The following is a 16485-nucleotide window of genomic DNA, read 5'->3' as shown; positions in this document are numbered from 1 at the left end:
AAACAGAGTCCACTCCCTCCACCCTAAAAAGGAGGTTATGGAGTCCCTCTGGCTTCCAACAGCTTCCTTAGGTCCAACCTCAATCTTTACTGCTGCTAAGAAAATCCATTTCTACAGGCTGAATCTCTGCCAAAGCCAAGAAGATAGGGTCTCCTTTGTTTTGTTTAGGGATGTGATTTAATTCACCGTCTGTTTCCCTCCTCACCTCCCAAGTGTTTACTATCCCCATTGGATCCTGAAAGGGCAGTTCTCAGCCAGCCAGAGTCTGGCCACATCCCTCAGCCCATCCTTGTTATACCTCAGTTTCCCTCTCCCAATCCTTTCCATGCTTTATCCATCCCAGTCAGGGGTTCATCAAACCAGTATCACTCCGTGCTCAGGTGGGAACTGCAAAGGATCTCAGAAATTAACATGTTCAAACCCTTCCTGTATACGTTGATTTCTTAAAAATTATGTTACCTATAAATATTGTGAACAATCTGAAAAATAAAACAATCATAAAAGAGAAAAAACATCCCCTATAATCCCACCACCAAGAGTCAAAGAAATTGACAACAGCCTCATTTTATAGGTGAGGAAATAGGCCCAGAGAGGGATGGTAACTAGCCCAAGGTCACACAGCAAGTGAGGAGGTGGGACCTGAATGGGAATCTCTGACCACGCTCTGTGTGGTCTCCCTGGAAACTGATGGTTTTGCACCACCAATGGCCTCTCCCCAACAGCTGCCACTGCACTCTGGCCACACCTCCATCATCAGTGCCTCCCTTCATCCCCTCAAACCCATGCCCCTTCTCAACACCCTGGAGGCTGGGACCCAGGCCTGTCCAGGACCACTAGACAAGAACACTGTCACTGATGCTGTGCCTAATACCAGCATAGCCCTGAGTCACAGCAATCGGACCACAGCACCCCCCTTGCCTCCCTCATTGCACCCATCAGGCACAGACCCTACCTCCCCAATTCTCTCTAGCAAGAGGCTTGGCTGCAAATATCCAGAGAAAGTCTGGGTGCATAAGGAGAAAGAGGAGCAGATCACAAAATTATGTGTTGAAAAATGGTCTTCCTTTTGTGGCATGAAGGATACAAGGCATATCTCAGAAAGGACTTCCAAGCAGGAGAGGGGACTTTGGAAAAATGGTATGGCGGAAAGGGGAGTGTGCAGGATGGTAAGTCCCCACTCCCCAACCTACAGCCCAGAGCAACTCAAGGCAAAAGGACACCAGAGCTTCGACATCAGGAGTGATATGAGGATGGGGAAGCAGGAAGTCTCTTTCTTCCTGGGCGCATGGGCCTGTCTTCTGGTAATCAAAAAGGAGAGGAAGGCGAGTTAGGCCGCTACTACTCCTTGCCCAGGGAGAAATGCAGGGTCTCCACCTTCACCCCTGATTGCTCCTACCCAGCCACCAAATTCCACTCAGACCGCCTGGGTCAAGTTAGGGATAAGGGCACAGAAGAGAAAAGGGAGTCATACCTGGGCTCATAGCTGGGGCAGGAGCTTCAGCCGGTCTCCCCATCACCACATCGGAACCCAGCCTCACTGGGGATGACCAGGAGTCCCCTGCCATGGGGTCCCTCCAGTGTCCTTCCAGGAGGGAAGGAGAAGTTGGGGTATCCATGTGTGTTTGGGGAAGTGGGGTCCCTGCCCACCTGCCTACAGCCCACAGAGCTCCTGGCCCCCGTGGACAATAACTCCCCGACACGGACACTGCCAGCCCTCGGCACAAGCCCACGCCCACACCTGCCTGCCCTCTGCCCGCCCCTGGCCCAGCCGGGTCAACTCCGGCCAGTCCTACCTGCTCGGGGCTGGGGACTCAGCGCCTGGGCAGCCTCCCTGAGCACCAGCACAAGGAGCCAGAGCTCGCCCCGCATGGTGGCTGCCAGGACCCGCCTGGGACCCTGGACCCGCCCCCGGCCCGCTCGCGGCTCCGGCCTTGAGGGAGGGGTCCGGGCGCGGGCGGCGGCGCGGTCCCCGGGGCTGGCGGGCGGAGGGGTGGGCGCGCGCAGGTAGCGAAGCGCGGGGGCCGGGAGGGCGGGAGCGGCCGGGGCGCGAGCCGGCGAGGAGCTGCTGAGCTGCGGCGGCGGCCGCCGGGAGCGGAGGGGGCGGGGCGGGGGGCGGCGCCGCGGGGGCCCTCCCCGAGCCTCCCCAGCCCTCCCAAAGCCTCCTGACCTTCCCAGAGGGCTCCCGCAGTGGCTCCTTAGGCACACGGCAAGGGGGGATGGCTTGAGAGGGAGGGAGGTGAGCGAGGGTCGGGGACCCGGCCGGGGGCTTTGGGGGGGGGGGGGAAGGAGCCTTGGGGCTCTCCAGCCGTCCCCCATTGAGCACCTTAGCTCCTGCCTGCCTTACCCTTCTCCGCTCCCCCGAAGAAAGCCGCGGAGGGAAGGCCTCAGAGCTCGGACCCCAGGAAGGGTCAGAAGACCTCGGCTCCGGCCCCTGCCCAGCTCGTCCAGGCTTCCCGAGTTTGGGGGATGTTGCTCAGAGTTCTGTGGGTTTCTGGTTCTTTGTCGCCCCCCCAGGAACCTCCCCTTGCTCCCAACTTCTCTCCCCAGCAGAGGCCTGAGTTCCACCCCCTTCCACGGCTGCTCTCCACTTCCTCGCTCACCACTACCACCTCCAATTTCCAGCATTGTCCTTCTCTGTGTCCCCCAGCCCGGCAGAGTTGGGGGTGGAGGGGACCTGTTTTACTCCTATCATGAAATTCCCTGGAAACCCCTCCAGGTAACAACCGAGCTCTGTCCCCACCCCTCACTCCTTGGGCTCTGAGCCTTCTCAGGGCCGGACCCCCTCAGTCCTCAAGGCCAGCCCCAGGGCAGGGAGACGCCTCACCCCTCCTGCCACCTCCTTATCACAGGCTCTGGGGGATAGTCTTTTTTTTTTTTTTTCCTTCCAGGGCAGAATAAAAATACCTGCCATTTTAGGATGTTTAATAAATTGCAGGGAATCAGGTCAGGACAAGGAGGTGCCTCTTCCCTCCTCTGACCCACTTCCTGTGGCCGGGAAGACGCTGGGAGCTGAAGAGGTGAGAGTGAGGGGCGAGGGGCCATTCTGGCTTGTACGGGGCTGGGACCTAGGGACTGAAACAGCAGGGAGAGGAAGTGTGTGGAAACCGAGCGCCATAGGAAGAACTCCCAGGAGGAGGGCAAAAGAGGGTACGGTGTGAGTTGGAAAGGGGGAGTGGGCGTCCCTGGCACTGAGGCCAAAGAGGAGACTTGGGAAGGAAACAGTATAGACTCTCTAATCTCTCGGAATCCCGGTTCCGGCTTCTTCAGGACCCAGAGTCGCAGAGAAGACATCCTCCAACCCTAAACCTTGTGTCATCTCATTCTGGGCCAAGGCTTGGCCTGCCTGTAAATTCTTGATATCTAATTTAAATCCCAGTTTGGCTGACTCAACTGGGATCACCCGCGGCTGCCGCTTCAATCACGGCTTCTTGCTGCCTCCTAGTGGCCACAAGATGAGCCGCAATGCTAGGGGTTCGCCGTCTCCCTCACTTTTTTAGGACCTGCCCAAGGCGCTGTGACCGACCGCCTGCTAGGGCCAGGCGGGTCCACATCTCTCCGCGCCTACCTTCCGGGAGAGCTGAATGGAAGGCCCCGGGACGGATTTGCAATTCTGGCCGGTATCTTCTTTGCACATTCCCGCGTCCGGAGTGCTCCGCTGTCTACCCTATAAGATGACCTCAGGCTGATAACACAGCTTCGAAACATTACAAGCAAACGGCATGTGATTTTTTTTTTAAATCGGAGCCTTTAGAATTTGCAGTACATTGCATTCAGCTGAAAGGATTGTTAAAAAACGATTTCTGTATTCCACTTTCAAGATTCTAACTCAGTAGTTCTGGAACGAGGGCCGAGAATCCTGATTTCTCATACATTCCAGGGAATGCTGATGCTGCTGGTCTGCAAACCACGTTTTGAGGACCACTGCTCTAGAATCGTCCAGTTTCTTGGATTTCCGAACACCTCAACCTCACTCAAAAGCCAGGTGGTGCCGGAAATGTTAACATGAAATGGTGGAAGAAAAGAAAACAGACTTAAAGAACAATTTAGAAATAACAAGGATTATGATTGGGCGTCAAAATAGGTAGCTGAAGGGGGCACCCGGATTTGAACCGGGGACCTCTTGATCTGCAGTCAAATGCTCTACCACTGAGCTATACCCCCTCTGCCGGCGGTGCTGCGTGAAGACGCCTTACTGTTATTACTGCGCAAGCGCCGTGGCAAGTTGGTGGGAGGAAGTGGAAAGTGGAATCGGACGTTTAAAAGAGGTGAAAAGCGTTACGAGAGATTACTCGCTTAGGGCAAGTTTTGTTTCTGAAACTCTAAGCTAAAAGTCCTTCTTGATGGTGTAAGAAAAATGAGACCTAAAGGTGTGGGGAGACAGCCCCTCAAGATCCCTCGCGATCCCTCGAGATCCCTCACTTCCGAGACGTTCCTCTGGGCCGAGAATCTCCTCTCCTGCCTTGCTAGAGCTTCCTTGCTGCTTTGTGGCGCGTTTCTCTCCCCCGACCTACTCGCACGAGTAGACTTTCCGGGCTTTCCTTCCGCAGCCCAAGCCCCACCCTTAAAAACTCAGCCTGCCTCCCAGAGGAAGAGCCTTTGGGGTCTCTGGCCTGGGAGAGCACTGGCCTCTCCGACACCCTAACCTCAGATGGACGAACCACGCAAACACACACACACGCACACACACACACACACACACACACACGAAGAGCACGTACAGTGGCATGCTCGGAAATCCATCCTCTCCCACCTGCAAAATGATAGCGCGACCTGGGAAGGTGGTCCATCCCCGCTCCTAAAGGGCGGAGAGCGGGAATAACAAAAACTGAGAAAACGACGAGGGGGCACCCGGATTTGAACCGGGGACCTCTTGATCTGCAGTCAAATGCTCTACCACTGAGCTATACCCCCGGCGGCAAGCAGGCTTTTCATTACTATGAGTACGCCTTGAATAAGAGCATTGATGGCGGTATCTTTCCCTACAGTTTTAATTTAAGAGATGTGCCAACATTAGTTAGTGGGAAGAACGCCGAACCTGTGCAGGAACAACTAGAATTTCCGAATTCTTCCTCCATAATCACACCTCAGGAAAACCACAGGGTTAGGTAATCCTGAACCCTTTATATCCGTGCTAGGATTCTCCCTCAGATGTCCGCTGCCTGGCTTGAGAAGGGGAGAGACCCTCTGTCCCCAGAAAGAACCTTGGTCTTCGGGGAAGATATCACTGCTTCTTTGTATACAGATGGGCCTCACAGGTCTCTATCCTGCCTCCAGCTCTACCTAGACAGGACTCCTGGGCTTCTCCAACCCCCAGGGTGCCTATCTACCCCCGACCATCCGTCAATACCAAACCACTCCTCGCCCAAGGCCCGGGCAGAGCAGAGAGTTCCTAGTTCTGGCACATCAAATACCAGCACCCTCCCACCTGGCAAAGGGCCGTGGAGCCCAGAGCCAGGCAGCCAGTCCCTTACCAGATGGACAGCTAAGACAGCCCCCTTCCATTTCCCAGACAGATCGTTCTTGCCAGAGTTTCACGTACCCAAACCAAAAGCCAGTGAGAAGAACAGGCAGAAGGGGCAGGAAAAGACAAGAGGTGTCACCAGTTTTCAATGGCATTTGTTACATTTTTTTTTACAATGTAAAAAAAAAAAAGCATTGCAAAAAACAGACAAAATAGGAAGGCCTTGTGGGTATCTGGGACGTCTGGGAGGAGTGGGATTAACATAGAAAGGACGTTGAAAGTGAAGGAGATACTATGGGGTGGTTTAACACTCCAGAGCTGTGGCCAGATGATCTGGTGAATAAAATGGAATCTCACTATGGTTTTAATTTCCTCCCTAATTACAAAGGAGGCTAGCCATCTAGTCATATTTATATTGCCCTTTTATATTTCTTTTGTAAAATGCTCATTCACTTTTGCCCATTTTTCTATTGAGTTCTTTGTCCTTATAGATTTCAAGTTCATTATATGTTCTGGATAACTGATCTATTTTTTACTATTACTATTACTATAATATTTTATAATATATTACTAATACTATTGTATGTGTGCCTTGTATCTTCTCCAAGTTCGTACCTTGGATTTTGCTTCCTTTATGGTGTTTTTCGATAAAATGCACAATTTCTCCCAAATATAACAGGCATTTATTTTTTAAAAAAAGAAGAAGAAGAAGCTGTGACCAGAACCAACTTTTTCAGAGGGACTGGGAAGAGGGGGGAGGAAGAATGAAACTCCCTGCAGTGCAAAAGGAGCATCAGGTTCCCTTGTATGGGATATCCCGTCCTCCTCCCTCCCCAGCTTTTGGCTCTGCTCTCTTCTCCTTGAGCTCACCCTTTAACCTTTCTGGAATCTTCTTTGCACAAAGCATATGGGACAAAGATAACTGAGGGGCCATAAAGCTGGGGGGGAGGGAGTGTCTTGGAAAAAAAGAGATTGAGGGCTGAATTAGAGGGCTCTGTTTCCTAATCCCCCGACACATTCAACAGCTTCCCTCACAGCCATGGAGCAAAGGGGCAACATTTTCTGCTGTCCTATCTACAATGATTCAGGGTGCACAATCTGGTTTCGTGGTGGGGGGCTGGAAAGATGGTGGCAATCTTACAGTCCACAGCTACCCCTGCTCCTACCAGAAATCATAGAGAAGTAATAATAAGTCACTTTAGTTTTCCATCCACATTATGCGTGCAAAGCCTCCTAAGAATCTGGTTTGCCTTTGGCTGTGGCATCACTTGGCAGTGGCCTGGGACTGAATCCACTGGAGCCCAGCGGGAAGTCTGCAGGGAGAAACAGGGCAGGGGTCAGGGTACTCCATGATGATGGTCTTTAAATCCCCAGCCCTGTTCAGAGCAGTCTAAGGCAGCAGCCTAAGTTACATCCAATCATTCAATCAACAAATATAAACTGCCTGAGGACCTGCTCAGACTGGGGTTCCTGGCAGAAAAACAGATATGCCCTGATGTGGCTTACATTCTAGAAAAGACAAATATTAAACAAATAGTCATCTAAATAATTCTGTAAGTATATCCCATGGTAAAGGTTAGGAAGGAGACATATAGGAGGTCTCGATGTCTGGGAATCAGAGATTGTCTCTAAGGAAGGGCCCTTCCTGGGACCATTAGCAATGTCTCTGGACAAGACTTCATGGTCCCCTTCCCACCCACTCCATTACTGAAGGCAGTGCCAGGGTGACTTTAAAGTCCTGGGAAGTAAGCTCTGCCTCTAAACTCTGGAAGTTCAGAGCAAAGATGGCATCTTGATCTTCTCTGTATCATCTCCATCCCTCATCTGGCATAGTGCATGGCACATGGGGAGTATTGAGGAAGTGCTGGTTGAATTGAACTAACTATGGGTTGGGGAACTTCTTCTTGACTCAGGGAATGGCAAGGCCATTGCCTGAAATGTGTGGTCCCTGCTTCAATCCAGGCACCCCCAGCCTGCTACCGGTCCCCAGCTTGCTGCAATACCACTTGAGAGAAGACAAAGGAGAATTGGTCAGGCCTAAGGCTGGGCTCTTTCTATATGGCCCAGCTCCTTCAAATTCTTCAGGTGTTAGAATGAGCTGAGACTTAGCATCAAGGGATTGAGAAAACCTCCTCAACCAAAAGGGGGAAGAGTGAAATGAGACGAAGTGTCAATGGCTGAGAGATTCCAAACAGAGTCGAGAGGTTATCCTGGAGATTATTCTTATGCGTTATACAGATAGCACCTTTTTAGTTAAGGTATATTGGAGAGGCTGGAGGGAAGTGCCTGAAAATGTAGAGCTGTGTTCCAGTAGCCTAGCCATGTTTCTTAAAGATGATTGTATAATGATATAGCTTTCACAATGTGACTGTGTGATTGCGAAAACCTTGTGTCTGATGCTCCTTTTATCTACGGTATGGACAAATGAGTAAAACATATGGATTAAAAATAAATAAACAATGGGGGAACAAATGTTAAAATAAATTTAGTAGATTGAAATGCTAGTGATCAATGAAAGGGAGTGGTAAGGGGTCTAGAAAAAAAATAGAGGAAACAAAAGCTAAAATATATTGGGTAGATGGAAATACTAGCAGTCAATGAGAGGGAGGGGTAAGGGGTATGGTATGTAAGAGTTTTTTTCTTTTTTCTTTTTATTTCTTTTTCTGAACTGATGCAAATGTTCTAAGAAATGATCATGGTGGTGAATATACAACTATGTGATGATAATGTGAGTTATTGATTATATACCAAGAATGGAATGATCATATGGTAAGAATGTTCATGTTTGTATATTGTTATGTTTCAAAAAATTAAAGAAAATTAAAAAAAAAAATTCTGGGGGTACGTATAGTCACTCTCCTGTTTATAGATAAGGAAACCAAAGGTCACAAAGACTCAGTGATTTCTACCTGGAAGGCTTGTCCCCCAGGTCTCCTCAAGACTCTCTCCTCTTCATTCAGTTCTTGGCTCAAAAATGGCCTCCTATGAGAGGTCTTTCCCAACCACTAGAGTTACATCAGACCCCTCCCCGCCATGCTACTCTCCATCCCCATTATATCCTCTATCATGTTCTGCACTCATTTATTGGGACTGAAGTCATTGTGTTTAGGTGGAATGCCACCTTTATCCCCACTAGGATCACTCCTTGAAAGCAGGGACTCTGTCTTTCTCACCGCTAACCGACAGCATCAGAGCTGAGGGTAGGTGCTCAACTGACTTGGCCCAAGAGCCAACTGTGAGCCCAATTCTGAAGGAGAGAAACAAGGAGAAGGAGGCTGATGGTCAGCTGTCCACTGGCTGGGCCAGGCACTGGAGATCCAGATGGGGTGGACACTAACCCTTCCCCAGTGAGGGCACAGCAGCCCTGTATGTGCCATGGATGGTCTTTGATGGCGCTGAGGGTGAGGAACTGGGAGATCTCCATGGTGGTCAGGGAGCCCTTTAGGTCCTGCTTGTTGGCAAAGATCAGGACCGATGCATCTCGCAGAGCCTATAGGAAGAGGAGCCAATCTTAGTCAGTCGGCCAGGACCCAGCCTCCCTCCCCCTGCTCCCTACCTGTCCCCAGGTAGGGTAGGGTGGGGATGGGGACCCTACCCCAACAATAACAACCAGGCCAAATGATACCAGCAATCCATAGAACTCCTTCCAACCAATTGATACAGTCCTCATGACAACCTCTCCATTTTATAATTGAGGAACTGAGAATTAAAGAGCTGCCCACAATGAGTGAGAGGAGGGCTCAGGACTTGAACCAGAACTCTGACTTCCCTAATCAATTTCTGTGAGGGAATTGTTGTCCCCCTTCTGGAATAAACTAAGTTCTGCCTGAGCAGCTAGGATGGGGGCTGAGGCATCGAGAATGAAGTTCAGAGAGGCTAAGTGGGTAATCTGGGGTCACATAGCAAAAACCACTAAATCATCTCCAATCCCAGGAGGCTCACCTCATGGGCCAGCATCTTATACAGCTCCTCCCGCGTGGTCAGCAGCCGGTCACGGTCTGTGCTGTCAATCACAAGGATGATGAACTGGGCAGCAGAGGGGAGCCGTGAGTGGTGGGCTTTCGCTTTGGTGAACTTGCTTCCTACTCACTGTGCTTCCCTGCTGGTCTCTGCGTTGCCCTGATGCCAGCTCTACAGTCACTGTTCAGTCTCAAGATCTCACTGCCCTAGTCCCAGTTTTAACTCCTTTTCTATCCAGATGTGAGGAACAGACTGCACAAAGTCTGACTGTAGGCCAGAAGTTGTGTTAAGCCCTGGACATTCATTATTCCTTCTAGGCCTCACCACAAACCAGTGGGATTGGTACTATTTTTATTCTCTATTTTACAAAGGAGGAGACTGAAGCTGAGGTTAAGTATCGTGCCTTTGGCTACACAGCTGGTGAGAATTCCACCAAACCCAAGTCTCTCTCACTCGAGGAGTTAAACCACTGAGTTCGACAGCTCTCTGACAGCTGTTAGAGAGACAAGGGGCTCACCTCATCCAATGCATCTGGAAGCAAGCAGACAACACTGCTAGGGAAGTATTAAAAAATTTTAACAGAAATTGTGCTGTGTCAAGTACTTGACACAAATGCATTAGCTATTATTGTTGTTATTATTATTATGAATTATTATTATTACTTAATTCTCACAAGAACTCCAGGAAGTCATCGTTATGATGCCCACTTCACAGATGGGAGAACTGAGACTCTGAAAGGTTCAACGATTGGCCTAACATCACACAGCTGCCTTGCAGGCGCCTCCAGCCCCATGCCCCCCTCACCTCAGTATTGGAGTAGTAAGTGTTCCAGTTGGAGCGCAGAGCCTCCTTTCCCCCTATGTCCCACATGAAGAAGTGGGTCTTCTGCAGAACAATCTCCTCCACGTTGCTACCGATAGTGGGACATGTATGGACCACTTCATTCATCAGGCTGGGGAGGTAGGAGGGGGTAACGAGCTCAGCACAGCCCCCACCAAGCCCACTTCTAGTCCTGGTCCCCCATTGCCCTGCTCCTTGGGCAGGCAGGATATAACTCAGAACAACTGCCCAGGTTGACCAAACATCTGCCAGGGGCCAGGTCCTGGGCTGGGCACAGGAATGCAGACAGGAATGAGACAAAGTCCTTCCCTGGCTTGGACCACAGAGGGAGAGATTTAGAGCAGCCTTCTCAAACTTTAACATGCAACTGAATCACCTGGGAGTCTTGTTCTTAAAGTTCTGTTTCAGTGGCCCTAGGCCAGGGCCCAGGATTCTGCATTTCTTACAAGTTGCCACATGATGCAGATGCTGCTGGTTTGTGGACCATGCTTTGAGTAGCAGGGATTGGGGAAAATGAGACAGATACAGGTGAGGGCCCTCTGGGAGGTGCTTTGTTTGAAGTGCAATAAAGAACACACAAACACATGGCTTTATATGTAAGGAATGCCTCTGGGAAATTACTAAGAAGTTTTAACCGTGGTGCCTCTGGGAAGGTAAACTGGGATTAAGGGGTGGGGATGATAGGGCAATTTATATTTCACTGTACACTCTTGTACTGTTTTTTCTTTTTTTTTAATTTTATTTTGCCTTTCATATATATTACTTTTGCAGGGGAAATTTTGTTCCAAGTAAATTAAGGACTTTGGAGGCTCCAAAATGGAAGCGGTTCCATCTACAGAGATGCCACCAACAGAATGAATTGGGCGTAAACCCGATGGGCGTTTACTCAGCACCAGCCACGTGTGCCGGGTTCTCTAGACGCAGGAGGCACCGAGCCCAGCCCCACCCAAACCTGGCTCTGCCCGAGCTCCCAGGATGCCCTTGGGTTTGAAGAAGGGGAGGATTTGAACCAGCCCAGGTAGGGCTAGAAAAGAAGGGCCTGTCGCTAGGGGGCGGGATCAGCAAGGCGGCTGAAAAGAAGAGACAGGTTGACAGCCTTCAGGACTATCTATGACCGCCTCTGGCAGGGGTCTGGGGTAGATGGCCGGGAGCAGTGGGAACTCAGGTTAACCAGACCCTACGAGGCTTCGAAGGCCAGACCGAGGGGCCAATGAACTGAGGGGACCGCCGTACCAGAAAGGTCACACCAGCGTTCCACCCACCGCTCCCCCCGACCACCCCAGAGAAGAACGCCGGTGATTGGCCCAGATGTCTGCCATTCTGGCGGGAAGGCCCGGCCCTCTCCTCTCCCCAGCCGGAGTCACTTACAATTGATAGAGAATAGTTGTCTTTCCTGCATTATCCAGTCCCACGATGATAACCTTGTGCTCTGGACGCAGCCAGGAAAGGGCAGGGTCAGGACCAAATCCAATGACCAAGGGGTCGTGTGCCCCACCAGGCCTTCCAGGAAGGAGACAAGTGTTCCGAGCAGGCTGGGAACCTCTATTCAGGATACCGCTTCTGCTCTCGCTCCAAAAGACCCACAGGACAGGCTCCATCCCTACATGTCCCGGACACCTGTGCCACTCCGGGACAGTGGAATGACAGCTGAGAGCCCCACCTCCAAACCCGCTTCACGTTTCAGAAAAAGTGATTCCCTGAATGGTCCGAGGGCCCCTTGGGCTTGCCAAGAGACAGGGTCTGGGCAAAGAACCGAGCGCGAAGTCACAATCGCAGGAAACCACCAGCGGCCTCCAGCCCCTTCGGCTGCGATGTTTAGCGGGGATAAGCGGAGGCTCGCTCGGCACTACGCGGAAGGAGCCGGCATCCTCCCAACCCGAGGTCCCCCAGAGCCTCCGCCCCGAAGACCCAGATCAGGGAGCCCCGGGAGGAGCAGAAGCATAGCGTTCGCTCGGATGTCCTGTGCACCCCTTACCCTGACTCCCGAAGATGCTCATTAACTTGGAAATCAGCTGTCCCATGGCGCGTCCCGGACGGTGCAGAGGCAGGGGTAGGCTCCCTCTGGGGGTGCAGGTCGGGCCCTGGCGCTCGGAGCCCCGCCCCATGGGGAGGACAGGGCGGGGCTTCGCCTATGTGGTCACGGAAGCCCCACGGGTCAACGTTGGGACCGGGAAAGCCCCTGGGACGCTGTCCACTTGTGGGCGGTACTGACGTCAAGATAACGGCACACCACCTGTCCGCGGCCCTGGGAGGGCGATGAAAACGGGGTTCCACACACCGTACCCAAACCCTCACCCTGAAAAATGAAAGGGTTTCCGGGGTGCGCTGCTCCCCCCACCCTCCCCAAACAAGGTAGACTTGGCACATTCCCCTCTCAATCCGATCCCAGCTCTCCCTCCTCGAGTGCCAAGCCTGAGCTGGTGAGGGAAGCAAAGCCGGAGGGGGTGCATCTTTTGCACCTATCAGATGTGTTGGACTTTCCTCTTATGAAACCTCTCAGAGCTGGCAAAATATCTGAATCCTCACCAGTTCGCTAGTTGTTCCATTAGTGTGGGTCTTGTGGGCTCACTTAATGTCAATTCCCAAGGAAGAGGCAGGGTCTTCCCTTCTTTTGCAGGTTCCATGGTACTGGACAACCAGTGGGGATAAATCTGTGCTGCTTCTAGGATTCACTGACAAACCAGTTGCTCAAAAGCTAGCTCCCTTGATCCCTGAGGCCAGACACCCTACAGAGGGATCCCGGATGCTAAGACCAAGCAGAGGAGAACCTGAGCTAAAAGACAGCCAGGAGGCCAGACTGGAGGGAGAGGAAGGGGGAGCTTCTTGTTTGTGAAATTCCTTCTTTGCTGAAACTTGGAAAACCCAGACACCAAAAGAAGAAGTGGGGAAGGCAAATGAACCTCAGGCTGAGGGGGAGCGTAAAAGGAGACTCCAGTCATCACACCCCCACCATAGCCCTCCTGGAGCTCTATTGCTGCTCTGAGACAACAACTGTTCATTGTTCTCCCTGCCTCCACCTCACCCTTATCCAGGGCATCCTTCTCACAACCCTATTAACCTTTCTAAAGTGCAGCTCAGGGTCAGTTACTCACCAGTTCATAAAACTTCAATGGCTCCCCATTGCCTACTAGATTCTGATCAGTATCCTAACTTGATATTCAAAAGCGGCCATGAACAACCCCACCTGCCTTTGCAGGTTTATCTCCCATGTTACCCACCCAATGATCCCCCCAAGGGAATGACTGACTGTCCTTGCCCATGCATGCTCAGCTCTTTCTGTGCCTTTGCTTCTACCTTCCCTCCTACTGAATGCCTTTCACCACCTTCGCAATCAGCAGGAGTCCTGAAACCTTTTTCACTGCCTTGCCATAAAAGCCACCAACTTCCCAAGCCCTGCCTTGATTTTCCAGCCAAATGGGGCTTCTTTCCACACTGGGATTGTAGGCTGGCATTTCTCTTTCTTGTTCATCTACAGACTCTCCCCACTCTCCACGCCTAGTCCAATGCCTGGAACACAGTAGAGATTTGTTGCTGTTGGATTGCAGTAAAATGGGTCCAGCTACAGCCTGAGAAATGGGGTCTGGACTACTGAAAAAGGAGTGTGAACACAAGTTTAAAAGGATTGAGGAAGCTCCCAGCTTGTTGCCAAGAGTTAGAAGGATGGAGAATTGACCACTAGAGCCATCTGGGCTGGTTCCATTTCAGCCCTAGGAAAGGAAATGGGACTGCAGCTGGGGTGGAGTGAGGGTTCAGAAGATTGCTGGGAGAAGCAATGATATTTTAAGCATTTTTTTACCATCATTTCGTGGGAGAAGGAATCTCTTAGTGCATTCTGCCTGCTCACCTACCCTGCCCAGCATCTGCAGAATTGAAAGGGATACCCTGCTAACTGGGAGCACGTTCAGTAAATAAACAAGAGAAGACTGCAAGGCCTGCAGGGCCCAGAGCTTGGACTGTCAGGGAGCATTCATTCATTCACATATCCACTCATTAGACAAATCGGAGCCAGGAGACAGGAAACCTGCCAAGTAGACCAGATGGACCCAGTCTGGGCCTTCATGGACCTTACAGTCTAGAGAGGGAGGCAAACACACAAAGAAGTATATAATTACAAAATATGGTGTGTTTTAGGAAGGAAAAACCCTGAGCGACAGTAAGCGGGAAGACTCAGTTGAGGAGGGTGCTAAGACACACTTTTCTGAGGAAGTGATTACTGGAACCAAGACAATACTTTTCTCTTAGGGTCTCAGACTGGGACACTCCCTGTCTCCCAGGGCCGCGGCGGCCCCAGCTCAGCTCACTTTCTTCTTTCTTTTAGAATGGTGGAAACCATCTGCCACACCAAGAACCTAAGGTCACACCTCCCTCATCTCTCTCTAGGGCTGAATCCACTGCAAAGCCTGACAAAAGATGAAGCAGCTAGGGAGGGAACGAGGTGAAGGGTACTGGGTGTGAGGTGCCCTTCGCCACGGTGCCCACCCTGGCAGGTGCCCCTGGGGCGTCTGTGGTAGACCGGTCCCAGCTGACTTCAAGGGTGTCGAAATCATCACATGTTGACAACCACCAAAGTGCTGACTGTGCAGCCAAAGTTGGTTGAGGGCTTGTGGTTACTAAGAGACAAGAATCTCTTTCTCCTCATCTCTCAACATCCCCAAGCTGGCTAGAAATGCTATGCCTGCAAGTTCTGGGCAAATGTGATTTCAGGCAGAAGGCACACGGAAAGGAGATAGAAATATATTTGGATGTTTGCTTCTTTCCTCCAATCTTTCCCCCTTCTCTCCCCCACCCCTACCTTTCTCCCCCACCCCACCCACACACACATACAGAAGCTTGAACACCCTATGACAGAAATTAGCACTGGATTTGGACATGGGCACCAAAGATCTTGAAATCCAAAGATCTGAGTTCAAGTCTTTGCTCTGCAGCTGTGTAACTGTGGTCAAGTAGCTTAACCTCTCTGAGTTTTATCAAGCCTGCCCTTGATTTAAAATAGCAGCCTCCAATCTATATCTCTCTGCCAGGATCCAGACAATACACCTAGCTGTCTTCTGCTCATCAACTCCTGAATATCCCAAAGGCAGCTTAAACCCACCTGGTCCAAAACTGGACTTATCATTTCTGCCCCTAACCTGGGTTTTTTGCTTTTTTTTTTTTAACCTGTTTTCCTCCATGTCTAGAAAGGCCCATAGACTCCTCTCTCTCACTTACTGGCCACTTCCAATTGCTCCCCAAGACCTCTTGATTCCAACTTCTAGGTGTCTCTGGTAGCCATTGCCTCCTTTCCGTTGCCTGCTGTGACCTAATGCAAGCTCTGCTCCTTCTCACCTGGAGTATTTGCAGCTGTTTCCAGGCTGCAACTAGGCCTTCCAAACTGCAAGTAAGGCATTCTTTTATTGCTGCTTTAAATCCTCCAATGTCTGCACACCAGCCTCAGGACAAAGCCCAAATTCCTCAACATGACTCAAGGCCACCTGCAACCTGTTCCTACTGACCCCCCTACTCACCTCTGGCCACTACCTTGAGAGCACATTTTGTTAGTGAAGTGCCCAAAATGTGCCATGCATGTCACCTGCTTCCTCTGCCCTGAACAGTTCCCTCACTTATCTGCCCACGTAACTCCTAACCATCCTTCCAGACTCCACTCAAGCCTCACCTCCTCCAGGAAGTCTCTCTTGACCTCATATTAGGGGAGTGGTCCCTCTGCCAGGTTCCCATAGTACCCCTTGCTTCTCACATCAGAGAGCTCATTGTGCTGTATTGAAATAGTCTGTGGCTCCCATTTAGATGTGTGCCTGGCTGGTAGCAGGAGCTCAGTGTTTGACAAATAAATAAGGGAATGAATGACTCCAATGAACAGCAGTGAGAAGAGCACTATGCATGGAGGCAGAGACCAGGGTCTAGTCCCAGCAGTCCTGGCTGTGCCATCAATTCCCAGGGGACCTGGGGCCAGCCACTTGACTTCTGGGCATGCCCAGTTCATCTCTTTTGATCTGCTAACCTCTTGTCTGGAGGGTTTCGGGGGTCCTCTGTGTACACACATGCGAAGGACCCAAGGAGCTCTAGCCCTCCAGGGCCACCACCCCAGAAACAAGAACCAGGAGGAGGGAGAAGTGTTTTTGTAGGTGCTGCTTGAGGCAGGATACAGGTGGCTGCAGTGACAGCTGTCAGAAGACCACATCCTCCCAGCCGGGGACAGCAGGAATGGGCAGATACCTGCTGACTGT

The 16485-nt window shown here is 51.2% G+C and overlaps 2 protein-coding genes and 2 non-coding genes across 12 annotated transcripts in view; all 4 read right to left on the bottom strand.

Moving 5' to 3' along the window:
* Positions 1–1939, bottom strand: part of PLXDC1 (plexin domain containing 1) — a 99958-nt gene extending 98019 nt beyond the window's left edge. For 2 of the 4 annotated variants that reach the window (XM_077164555.1, XM_077164556.1), the window contains exons 1-2: positions 1794–1939; positions 1472–1582 (exon numbers count right to left, since the gene is read on the bottom strand). In XM_077164555.1, coding sequence (XP_077020670.1) covers positions 1472–1582; positions 1794–1869 — 187 coding nt within the window. In that variant the 5' untranslated portion in view covers positions 1870–1939. The remainder of the gene's footprint in view (positions 1–1471; positions 1583–1793) is intronic. The other 2 variants (XM_077164557.1, XM_077164559.1) reach the window with 2 other exon arrangements.
* A 2150-nt stretch (positions 1940–4089) lies between these two features.
* TRNAC-GCA (transfer RNA cysteine (anticodon GCA)) lies at positions 4090–4161 on the bottom strand. Its single transcript has one exon. It is a non-coding gene; the product is annotated as a tRNA-Cys (tRNA).
* Positions 4162–4839: 678 nt separating this feature from the next.
* On the bottom strand, positions 4840–4911 carry TRNAC-GCA (transfer RNA cysteine (anticodon GCA)). The gene has a single exon. It is a non-coding gene; the product is annotated as a tRNA-Cys (tRNA).
* Positions 4912–6054: 1143 nt separating this feature from the next.
* On the bottom strand, positions 6055–12369 carry ARL5C (ARF like GTPase 5C). 6 transcript variants are annotated; one of them, XM_077164552.1, is made up of 6 exons: positions 12237–12369; positions 11630–11878; positions 10226–10373; positions 9404–9487; positions 8800–8951; positions 6055–6774 (listed from the first exon to the last, which is right to left on the bottom strand). In XM_077164552.1, the coding sequence occupies exons 2-6, from the start codon at positions 11857–11859 to the stop codon at positions 6726–6728; spliced, it is 663 nt and encodes a 220-aa protein (XP_077020667.1). In that variant the 5' UTR covers positions 11860–11878; positions 12237–12369; the 3' UTR covers positions 6055–6725. The 6 variants fall into 6 exon arrangements, with proteins under 6 accessions (XP_077020667.1, XP_077020664.1, XP_077020668.1 ...); XM_077164549.1 differs by having other exon boundaries at positions 11630–11861; XM_077164553.1 differs by having other exon boundaries at positions 11630–11821.
* Between the last annotated feature and the right edge of the window lie 4116 nt (positions 12370–16485).

Source organism: Tamandua tetradactyla, chromosome 6 (genome assembly GCF_023851605.1).
Source record: "Tamandua tetradactyla isolate mTamTet1 chromosome 6, mTamTet1.pri, whole genome shotgun sequence".
In the NCBI taxonomy this organism is placed as follows: domain Eukaryota; kingdom Metazoa; phylum Chordata; class Mammalia; order Pilosa; family Myrmecophagidae; genus Tamandua; species Tamandua tetradactyla.
This window is presented reverse-complemented; position numbering and strand designations above follow the sequence as displayed.

Bases quoted from the DNA above. Each gene is read 5' to 3' on its own strand.
- ARL5C (XM_077164549.1), bottom strand. From the start codon at position 12,366: ATGGGGCGGGGCTCCGAGCGCCAGGGCCCGACCTGCACCCCCAGAGGG. The intron at 8,952-9,403 runs GTGAGCCTCCTG...CTCTTCCTATAG, and splicing joins ATAAGATGCTGGCCCATGAG to GCTCTGCGAGATGCATCGGT. The intron at 6,775-8,799 runs GTTAGTGTCCAC...TTCTCCCTGCAG, and splicing joins TGTGCCCTCACTGGGGAAGG to ACTTCCCGCTGGGCTCCAGT.